Source organism: Hippichthys cyanospilos, chromosome 4 (genome assembly GCF_059441005.1).
Source record: "Hippichthys cyanospilos isolate Australia breed blue-spotted pipefish chromosome 4, RoL_Hcya_1.0, whole genome shotgun sequence".
NCBI lineage: Eukaryota > Metazoa > Chordata > Actinopteri > Syngnathiformes > Syngnathidae > Hippichthys > Hippichthys cyanospilos.
The window spans coordinates 22,992,028-23,003,739 of NC_142372.1; the positions used below are offsets into that span (position 1 = coordinate 22,992,028).

Consider the following 11,712-nt stretch of genomic DNA (forward strand, 5'->3'; position numbering starts at 1 on the left):
TTATCAGCGAGGTTGCTGGGATTAGTTCGGGACTATTTTCTTTAATATTAATCGTAATGTTACAGTGTCATGCAAAGCTATACCTGTAACAACTTCATGAAAAAAAATACAAGAGTGATTTTTTTTTTCTTACAGAGAGGCAAAAGAAATAATAATTAGCGAGCACTGAGCAATCATGCTGCTTCTGTGTACTGTATACTCCTATTGCATTATTACGTTTTTTTATTTTTTTTATTTGTTGGCCACCATGGTTCAATATAGCGCTTTTATCGTTTAGTGAAAACACAGGCGCCTCCCAGTCATACCGCATCAGGTTTTAATTTCCTGACTTACAATCAGTTAGAGGCGGTGAAGGAATAACGGGAGAGAGTCACCAATATGTTGCTGCTGCTGCTGCTTATTGCAAGACTGTAAAGTAAACCTCCAGCCAGGTAAAAAGACAATAGGTTAACATTCAGAATGTAACAATCTCCTTCAGCTGTCTAATTATGTTTCTGTAATGTTGCCAGGCAAGCTGTTTAATATGAACCTTTGCAGATGGGGCGCATGTATTGCTGACACTTAAACATGCACACCTCTTGTAAAGGTAATAAAAAGGGAATCATCAGGATTACAAAACAACAAATACCCCCCCCCCAAATATTTTTGCGTAATGGCCTCTACCGCTATTATCTTTGTTGTTGTTGGTTGGGCATTAATTCAGGAAGGATCACCGCAAAGGAAAAGCAATCCTGAGGTTGCAGGCTGCCAATGGGTTGAAACTGTAATAAAGTGGTAATTGTGTTTTCTTGTCGCGCACCCGGAACAAGTCAGCAGTTAATAGCACCTAGTTAGTACCAAGTTCATCACCGCTAAAATAGAGCCCGTGTGATAGATAATGTTGAATTCATGAGGTGTTAAAATACCTACAAGCTTACAAATGGACAAAATATATCAATATCACAAACACAGTTCAGAGAAAATACTGCTTACATCTTTGCGTTGTGAGAACCTGTAGAATTTTGCCTATTTGGCAACGTATAAAATGTTTGGAAGTTGAGGCCAAAGAACCATTTCTGCCTAATTTCATCTGTTGAGAATGTCAAACATTCCCAGATTTTCAAAGTGTTCAAATCTCTTATGAATCTCCTTATTTGACTCTTCCTAATTTGAATTTACCTTATGAATTGAAAAAGAAAATTATGAATTGACGTTTTTGTATGAATCTCACCTTTGGATTTCAGTTGAATATGCAAAGTGAGATGATGTCCGCCAAGCTACCAAGCAAAGTCAGTCAATCTGCGAGTCATTGGCGCCGCACGTGCATATAGTAGAAAAAAGGCCGAACTGAATGTGAACTGTATGCCAAACAGAAGCTTTCAATAGCTCATCAGTCTTCAATCTTATGGATAACGCATGCACATTTTTAGAAATGCTCAAATGACGCTTTTGTGGGGCATTTAGGGACAATTCATTGGAAAACGGCATCATTTTGCGAAGCTTCTGTAACAGCCTCTGCTGACAGAAACAAGCAGTGCAGTTGATTTGGAAAAACCCTTCCCTCTGAATTGCACACACGGACACTTAAGTGGAATTCTATTACTACAATTAAAGATTTTTATATTAGTTATTGTTTACTTATTCAATGTTGTCTTTACACAGTATATGGCAGTTAATCTCTTTGAAATACATGACAGGCCAATTTATAACTATATTAATGATTTTCACACAATATAGGCATTTGGAGTCATCGGTCATTAGCGTGCAAGCTAGGGTCAAATGCTTGTCAGTTCAATTTTAATATATAAATTATGAATAAATTGGACAGTCATGGAACAAATTTTCAGCTGTTGACGGTAAGATCGCTGTCAAAAAGACATATGTGTGCATGGCGGCGCGGATGACTCGCAGATTGACTGACTTTGCCTGGTGGCGTGGCGTGGCGTGACGTCATCTTAATTTGTATATCGAGATCCACAATGCTAAGGATTTGAGCCGGCAATCCAAAGGAGAGATTCAGGCGAAGACGTCAAGTGGTGTCTTGTGTGGTCAACAATTTTAAGCTCATATTTATCCAATTAGCATAATTAGCACATCAGCAGGACCAAAAAGGTTCATCGCATGCATTTTTGGGGGTGTGGGAACACATTTTTGTAAGACAACGGGTTCATTTTCATGCTTAATGTACTGTAAGTCTGGTGGTGTCAATCTGCACAGAGGCGGGACGGACCAAGTTTTGGTATTTTCACCGCATCATGGAAACTGGTGCGGCGTGGTACATTTTTTCATAGACAATCAAAGAAGCTGCTTTTCATCCATCCATCCATTTTCTAGAGCCGCCTAGAACCCCACACAGGAAGGCCGGAGCCAGCTGGATTCGAACTCGTGTCCATTTAACTGTGAGGCGAACGTGCTAACCACTGTGTCACCAAGCCGCCCCGAAGCTCATTTCATTCCCTTTAAATGTGCTAAGCACTTTATTACAAAGGTCTCAAATGGCCCTATTGATTTTGATTAATAAATAGGAAGGAGAGCAGACGTTCCACTAAATCTCTTCATGGCTTTTAGTCATGTGCTGGTAAACAAGAGGATTTCTGCTCCATTCTGTGCTGAACCCAAGACCCAAGCACAAAAACACACATGCATGCACGCACACACACACACACACACAAAAACCCTGATCAAATAGTCAAGTGATTCTCAGTGAATGCTTTAACTCTTTATAACCATCCGGCTTTCCATTCCAAACTCTTATTTGTGTGTTCTCAACTTTCCAATAACTAAAGGGGGAGGCTTTTGAACCAACCAATCAGGATTGAGCATGGTTTGAGGGGCAACATACTGTGTACATATTGTTTTGCTTATCCTAAGTGAAGAAGTTGATGCATGTCACCTTGAAGCTATTTTTTCTCACATTCTTCTATCATTAAAGCGATGCACATTCTTTCTTTTGAATTTAGCCCTATAGCCCATAAAACATTTCGCACTACAGCTATACTATCTCCATCTGCGTCCTAAGAGATGCGGGCAAGGGGAGTAGAACTCTACCTTAACTACAATGTAAAAAAAAAAAAAAAAAAAAAAAAGTGTGGGCCCATATGGTGTTGAAAACTATGAAATTTTTAGAGGAGCACATGGTCCCGCGGATGGACTCAGGAACAGCAGACAGGTTAAAAAAAAATTGAAAAAAATCACATCACACTGAAAGATTGAGCAGTGCATCTTTGAAAATGTTTAGGTCCTGATGACTACACCGCTCACCTGACACATAACCTCCAAGTCCTTCTTTTTACTCACTATCCTCTTTTTTCTGCAGAATGAAATAGATCCAAATTTAAGAGGAAGGATTATGATTGATGCGTGCTTGTGGTATACAAATTAAGTAGCAAAATCCACTAATTATCAGTGGCGGTCCATGCGTGTCACTCTTACGCCGTCAGTGATGTCCGACTCAAATAAATACCCCTCGGAAGTACACGTTCGCATTAGTGGCTGTTGCATCACCTTAATCGTGTACAACACGGGCTATTTTACGGAGCCTTTAAACCTCAATAAGCCTGCATCAGCAATTAAAAGTTATCACTAAATGTGATACTGTCAAAATAAAATAAAAATAAAAGGGAATTTAAAATTATTTGTCCACAAAATTTTATTAAGTTCACCAATAGCAGGCAAGCTTTAACAAGACTGTACACTAAATTACAAATCACAGTTTAACATAAGAAGAATATCATTTTATTTATTTACCATTAATTGAATATGAATGAAAAAATGGCTGACATTCCAGGAACTACATCGCCCAGCATCACGACCTCAACAGCTGTGTAGTTGCTGAAGCCACTTGATAAAAGCTGGCCTGGCTGATTGGTAAAGAGAGAGGATTGGGGCGTTGGGGAAAAAGGCAAGAGACTTTAAGAAAGAGGAACCTAGCTAAAAGCATAAATGAACTTTATGTGAACTTTTGCCTTTTTACTACTTGTTTTGAGAACTTTTATTCAAACTTTGTGAAGGAAGTGATTTTGGCACCAGAGAAGAGACTTGACTTTGATTAGTGTTTCCCGATCACGCGTTTTGAGCTTTTATTTTGGTACATTAGCCTATGCACGGATTTTATTTTTTGATTTTAGCTAGCTTTTAACACTCTCCTACCCCATCTGCTCATTTTAAAACTGAGGCAGATGAGTGTTAACCCTGTTTTATCTAAGTGGTACTTTTCCTTTTTAACATATCGAAGTCAGCAGGTAAGAGTCAACAATACCCTCTCAGACTGCAAGACCATCAGCACGGGTGCCCCACAGAGTTGTGTTAGCTCTCCAGTCCTTTTTTTTTTCTCTATACAAATGATTGCTCAAACAGCCACTCAGAGAACTTTGTTTTCAAATGTTCAGATGAAACAGCTATCCTTAGTCTGCTACACAAGCATTCAAGCCCCTCAGCCTATTTTTCTGAAGTTGAAAACTTTGTGCTTTGGCGTGATGCAAATAATCTCACTTTAAATGTAAACATAACCAAGGAAATGATTCTTGACCCGAGATTAGTGGGGGACCGTAGTCCTGTGATCATCCATAACTCACCAATAGAGCAGGTGAGCTTAAACAAATATCTTGGAGTCCATTTAGATAATACATTCATGTTGACAGTGTTTGCTCTCGACTACAGCAGAGACTGTATTTTCTGCGTAGACTTAAGAGTGTACGGTGCGGACAAAGCCATCATGTTGCTATTCTACCAGGCGGTGCTGGAAAGCCTGGTCGGATATGGGATGTCAACTTGGTACGGCAACCTCGATGTTAAACAAAAAAAATAAATGCACTCGTCTGGTGCACACTGCCATGAAGGTGATAGGGTTGAATGACTATCAGAATCCTCAGTCTGTTTGAGTAGACTGTCCTCAGGCAAGCCCAAAGAATAATAAGCGACCCATCCCATATCTTCTTCACATGAGTACCAACTGTTGCCGTCTTGTAGACGATATAGAGTCCCCAAACTCAACCGTTTTAAAAACTCATTCGACCTTGTCTCTGTAAAGCTACTGAATAATGCTGTTTTAGGCCATAGATAGATCGTGTGCAATCATTTCTATTTAGTTTTTTCACATGTTTTTAGCTTACAGTGCAATCTTTTTACTTGCGTTTAGCATGTTTTTACAGGTTTTTAGCATTTGTCTTTATTATGTGTCAGGGTAGCCTGCTTGTGCAATATTTATGTCCATGGGATATGTGCAATAATCAGGTTCACATTTTTGTTAGGGTATATTGCTTGCTGTCTTATTGTGTTTGTTTTTTCGGTCACGTCGTGGCATGGCGACGTGAGGCAGTGTAGGGAAAGGGACTCAAAAACGCAGGAGGACGGAGAGGGTTTGCTCAAACAAAAAATGCTCTTTTAATAATAAAACAAGGCAGGAAAAGCAGTAGACAAAAACTTGACAAAGTAGCCAAATAAATGAGGAACGGAATATAACTCACGAGACTTAATTGGGACGACGGGGAAGAATGGAGGGCGAGAAGAAGGGAAAAAACACAGCGGCACAGGGGACACGAATTGACGAGACCGATGGGGTGAGAGGTACAATAATCCGACGACTAACGTTGAAAAGGCTGCAACTAAATACACGAGGCTACTACAAGACAACGCGAAACAGCTGGGAGAGACAAGAGGCAGGGGAAGCTGATTTGGTGACACACAAGGGCAGGAACGCAGAGGCGACAGGTGGACAAGATAAAACTAATGGACAGAGAGGTGAGTCAGACGCGGGGAAGAAACTATACAAACTAAATGGCTAAAGAAACAACCCAAAATCTCTACAACAAAACCCATAGCAGAACGTAACTCAGGCAGAACGTGACATTTTCATGAAAATGATAAAAGTATATCGTATTGTATCGTATCCTATCGTATCGTACTTTGCGAGGAGCGCACTATTTTACGGCTAAAGGGACATGCAAAAAAAAAACAAAAAAACAGTATCGCGTGCTCACCAGATAGTATCGCGTGCGCACCAGATAGTATCGCGTGCGCACCAGATAGTATCGCGTGCTCACCAGATAGTATCGCGTGCTCACCAGAAACGATCGCGTGCTCACCAGAAACGATCGCGTGCTCACCAGAAACGATCGCGTGCTCACCAGAAACTATTGCATGGTTGTGACTTAAGTTGTGTACAAATTGTGGCGTTACTGGTTTTTTTCCGCACTTCATCTAGTAATTTGCAGACGGTCCCTGCACAGTCGCCAAGCCTCAATGGCGTCTTTTCAGCGAAACATAGTTTCTGATGAGCACGCGATAGTTTCTGGTGCGCACGCGATAATATCTGGTGAGCATGCGATACTATCTGTTTTTTTTTGTTTGTTTTTTTTCCGCATGTCCCTTTAGGGGCTCCGTACTATAAATCTTGAGAACAGACTTTATTTCGATTCTTGCCTTTTGACCACCTGTTGATTTGATATTGTTTCTTTGAACTCTTTAGGAAAAATAAATAAAAAAAATGAAATTGACTTTTATTATAATTATGATAATGTCAGGTTATGTTAGGCCAGCAAACAAGGCTTTGCTGGCTCTGAGTGCCCACCACTGTTTTTTATACAGCTCAGGGGCTGGTCATTTTGCTCCATGCTTGAAAATGATATCACAGTTGCTCAGGCAACCACCAATGACAGCTCACTTTGGAGTGACACACCAATAACCTTAGGCTAGGTTCGCAGTGGAGCTCGGAGTAACCCAATTCTGAGTTTTTTGCCCCATCCGACCTTTAGCTGATCTTTCCATGACAGTGTGGACGACAGAGATCTGATGTATTTTCAAATGAGAGCCAGGCCACTTGAATATGGGGTGCTAATTCTGATAAGTATTAGGTCTTTTGCTTATGCGACTTCAGTCTGAAAGGCTAGGTCGCATTCATCCCACTTGCACATAAAATGTGACAAACGTCACAAAAAAAAAAAAAATTGTAATAAGCATTAAGCCCTGTAGTGTGAACCTAGCCTTAGAAAACTGGTGAGCTGTGATTGGTCGGTCCTTGAGCAACTAGGCTGTCATAGTCAGCCAACAGCCAGAGATATGGATAAAAACAGGAAGACTTCACTACTTGATTTACATTCCCCAAAGGCGATATTCATTAGAATGCCATTTATAGACTAGTGGAGAAGTATAGAACATATTATGGTTGAGAAAATTTTGAAATTGATCCTCCCATTAAAAGGAGGAAAGAAAGCATAGTTATATAAATATGCATTAAAAATGAGATTTTGTGTGAGTATTTGTTTAAAGGTATTTGCCCTCTTCCTGATTTCTATTTCTTCCTCCTAAAGGGGGGCACAATAGTAGACTAGTTAGCATGTCCACCTCACATGTGGAGCACGTGAGATCGTCTTGTGTGATGTTCTCACGATGCCTGCGTGGATTTCTTCAGGGCACTCTGGTTTCATCTCACATTCCAAAAACATTCATTCAATCAGTCATTCATTTCCGATAGCTTCTTATCATCACAAGGGTCGTAGGCTCGCTCGTGCCAATCCCAGCTGACTTCAGGCAGCAGGTGGGGGACACCCTGGACTGGTTGCCAGCCAATCGCAGGCCACACTGAGACCAACAACCATTCACGCACCCAGTCACACCTAAGGACAATTTACGGTGTCCGATACACCTGCCATGCATGTTTTTTGGAGTGTGGGAGGAAGGCAGGGTGCCTTGAGAGAACCCACGCGGGCTTGGGGAGAACATGCAAACTTCACACAGGAAGGCCGGAGCAAGATTGGAATTGAACTTGGGTCCCTCAACTGTGAGGTGGTTGTGCTAACCACTTATTCACAGAGCCGCCCAAAAACAAAGGTGTAAAAATCAATATTTTTCCTAGGTGTGATTGTGAGTGCAAATGGTTGTTCGTCTTTGTATGTTCAGGGTGTACCCCACCTACTGCCCGAAAAGCAGCTGGGAGAGGCTCCAGAAGGTCTGCGACCCTCATGATAATAAAAAGGTTTCACTTCATTAAAACAATTTCAAAGAATATGTAAAATGCAGTTTCTAAAAGGTCTGAAAAGGTAATTAAGTGTCGAAAATGGACTTGCGGCACCAAATTATTGTAATTTGTCATCTCACCCACTAAAATCTTGCAAATTTCTCAGAAAGGTTTAAACTGCCATATACCTGGGAGCATGAAAGTGTAAACACGGTCCATCAAGGCACCAAGCATACGTATATGCACCTCGGAATAACTGGCTGAGGGCTATAACATTAGTATGCAGTAGCTACACTTAAGAGAGAAAATATCTTTAGTGTATTGTACTGAGCAACTCTTTGACCTCATTGAGGGTACCAAGCTGGGATGTCTGGGATTTCAATATTTGCATACTGCACATAATCTTGCTCAGCACATTCAATGTACAGGACTAAGATGAAAGGGAATGTTAAGAATTAGGTAATAAGAGATTTTGGTGTTATTTTTCTTGTTAAACATGATTTGAATAAATAAATCACATGCACATAGTTGAGCAAAGTGTTCTGGGATGAGGGGATAAGGTGAAGTCATTACATTAAGCAATGGGCACATGACAATGTAACAGTCTCTCTGATTGGTTCTTGGTCCGGAAATCCAAGTTTGACATTAAGATTTTTTTAAGGCATTATCTAGTAAATTAAAATCAGCAAGACTTTTTACTTGCAATGCATGTGACAGATGATATGTATCACAAGTGAATATTGTTTTGTCTCTGTGTGCCCTGGCACACATTGGCTGGTAACCGGTTCAGGGTGTCCCCACCTACTACCGCCCAAAGTCACCTGGGATGGGCACCAGCAAGCGTGCAACTCTTGTGAGAATAAGCAGATATAGAAAATTGATGGACGGATGGGTTACCATTTCTTTTTGTATGGTTATCATTTTTGAAAAAAAAAAATAAAAAATACTTTAGTGAGATAGCTGTGCCTGAATTACAACAGTGTGTTTATGCTCTCTGGTGGGTATGACTGCTATTGCAGTCTAGTCCCAAGGCACATATTAAACATAGATGCTGCTTGATGTCTTTGCTCTTCAGTGGACATGATTGCTTATTGCGGTTGAGTGCCAAGGTAATACACACTAGGTAATGCGGTGCACAGGTATCGGACACCAGTCTTTGAGGGGCCAATATCATGCATGTTTTTGATCCATGACTCTCAAACGCACCTTGTTCAAATGATTAAGATCATTTCCAAGCTCCTAAGGAGCTTCCCGATGTGCTAATTATTTGAATCAAGTGTGTACGGCAGAGAAAAACGGAAAAAATGCAGGATACCGCCCATCGAGGACTTGAGTCCATCACCTAATAAGTGGGGAGTGATACATTTGTTTGGACTTAAATTGTCTGTTTATCCTTACACAGAACATCCTCTGTGTTCTATTCAAAATATTTATCATATGAACAAATGGAAAAAAGATCATAGAAAATGTCTATTTGTTTTATGCAATAAAAGGAAAAAAATAAGTTATCTATTTTATTTTCAACAATATATTTCCAGTTGACTCCCATTATTTACGAGTAATTAGGACCACAGTATGTAGTATATAGCGGGGGTGTCAAACTCATTTAAGCCAGCAGACCACATGGAGGAAAATCCATTCTCAAATGGGTCAGACCAATAAAATCATGGTATCAATTTATATAACTTCAAAAACAACAAATTCAAATATATTATTCTTTTTTAATACTGTCCAACATAAAACAAGTACAACATCTCTAATAATCATAAAATATTAACATTACCATTAATCATAATACATTTCAAGTTTTTCATTTATTCAAAAATTCTGTGCATTTTTGTACTTCACAAAATCATCTCACGGGCCGGATTAAACCCATTTGCGGGCCAGAACTGACCCGTGGGCCGTTTGTTTGACACCCCTCATATATGGTATATTACTTATCCGGTCTGCTTGAGAATAGTTTCCTCCAGGCCAGCTAAAATGAGTTTAACACCCCTGCCTTAGAGAGTACTGTTGAACAGTGTTTTGTTTTGTTTTGAGGGGCGGTGATGACGAGTGTGAGCGACAGACCAACCACTGGCTGATGGAGCGACAGAGGACAATTACAATTTTTGACTGATGATGACAGACAGAGGGGGGCGAACCAACGACCAAGGACTGACGGACTTGCAAAAAAATGTTAAATGTCCAACTATGGTGTTTATATTGCCAAAAAAAGATGATCCTGAGTGAGACCAGATCCACAAAAAGTATCAGGAAAACAGTTGATATTTTTAGTTAGAAGCAATTGTCCAACTAAACATTTTATCGTAAAGCAATCATTTGGTGGTTTATAAGTCTAATGTATAGATGAATTTTCAGTCAAGAAACGACTGAATGAAATCTGACCAAAAGGCGTGTAAAGTTGAAAGTTAAATCAGTAAGGACCCGTTTCAGTGTAAAAAGCAGCCAATAAAAAGCCTCGATCTTGTGGTGTGTCCTACCTGTTGAGCAGCTCACGGCTGCCCAAACGTTCTTCTACAACTCACCTATGATAGTCTCCTGGTAGCCCTTGGTGAAGAACTGCATGGCGGTGGCGGCTCTCCACGGAGTTTTGACTAACCCCTGGCGATCCGGGTCCTCTCCAAGCCCGCGTAAAATGGTGGTGTAGGCTTCGGCCAGCGACGGGAGGCTCTCCTCGTTGTCCTCCACGCTCCTGGTGTGTTCCTCTTTCCAACTCTCGGACACCGAGGCCCCCGCCCGCTGCGACCCGGGCTCCGCGGCCGGACCCTGGGGGGCAGCGGGCGGCCTTTTGACCACTCCGTCAAAGTGTCCATTGACCACCAAAGTGGGGTCCCCTTTCCCTTTTTTGTCGTTCGAAGTGAACTCGGTCTGCTTTGAATGTTCCATCACTTGTATGGACTGTCACTCTCTCTCTCTCGCTCTCTCTCTCTCTCCACGTTTGATGAGCACTTGTTGAATGAGAGCGCTGAGTTGTGCCGCTTGTATTTCCTTTCAATGACAGTCAGCCATTTATACCTCCAGATTATCCCCGGGGGTTCTTATTGGCTGTCACGTTCGGGTGGGCGGGGATTTGACGATTTTATTCATTGGAGGCGGTCACTTGTTCTGCTCCGACCTTGCCGTCGTCGCTTGCAGCGATTTTGAATAATATGCCGAGCAAGAAATGTGACAATGAGCAAAGTATGCGTTTAAGGAACTTTATAATTAAGTACTGATTTTTTTTTCTGTCAACCTTTTTCCTTTCATTCATTTGGGTCATTTCCTCAGATTTCTGAAAATCTTCCCAGCTATCACAGAATGTCTTAAGAAAAAAATCTTCAGTACAAAAATGCATCTGTTTTAAAGACAAATCCAAAATATTAGGTCTCTACTGTCAATAGTTTTCTCATGAAAAATAATAGCATGAAAGATGGTCGAGGTGGTTACTAGCAATTTGAAATGTGTAAAGCAATTTTCAAAAAGTAAAATGTAAGTAATATAAATGGCCTCCAGACTAATAAAGTCAGGGAGGGGTTTAGCTTAAGTTTAACCTTGAAAAGTAGGTACCTTAAATGTCTCCCAGTCTATGGTTTTGTTTAGATTAAAGGGACCCTAAAATGGAGAGCGTTCATTTTTCACAAGCTAAAATATGTATTTTATTTTAATCAGGAATATATTATCAAACCCATGTTTTAGGGTTAGAGTTAGTCGTTTCAGAGAAACCAGTCAATAACTAATGACTTCCAAAATGCACCCCCCCCCCCAAAAAAAAAAAAAAAAAACAAATTGTATGT

At 40.6% G+C, this 11,712-nt stretch overlaps 1 protein-coding gene across 2 annotated transcripts in view; it reads right to left on the minus strand.

Moving 5' to 3' along the window:
* gch1 (GTP cyclohydrolase 1) overlaps window positions 1-10,912 on the minus strand; it is a 27,205-nt gene extending 16,293 nt beyond the window's left edge. For both annotated transcript variants that reach the window (XM_088413600.1, XM_088413601.1), the window contains exon 1: window positions 10,465-10,912. In XM_088413600.1, the coding sequence (XP_088269726.1) occupies window positions 10,465-10,825 (361 nt within the window). In that variant the 5' untranslated portion in view covers window positions 10,826-10,912. The remainder of the gene's footprint in view (window positions 1-10,464) is intronic.
* Window positions 10,913-11,712: the final 800 nt, after the last annotated feature.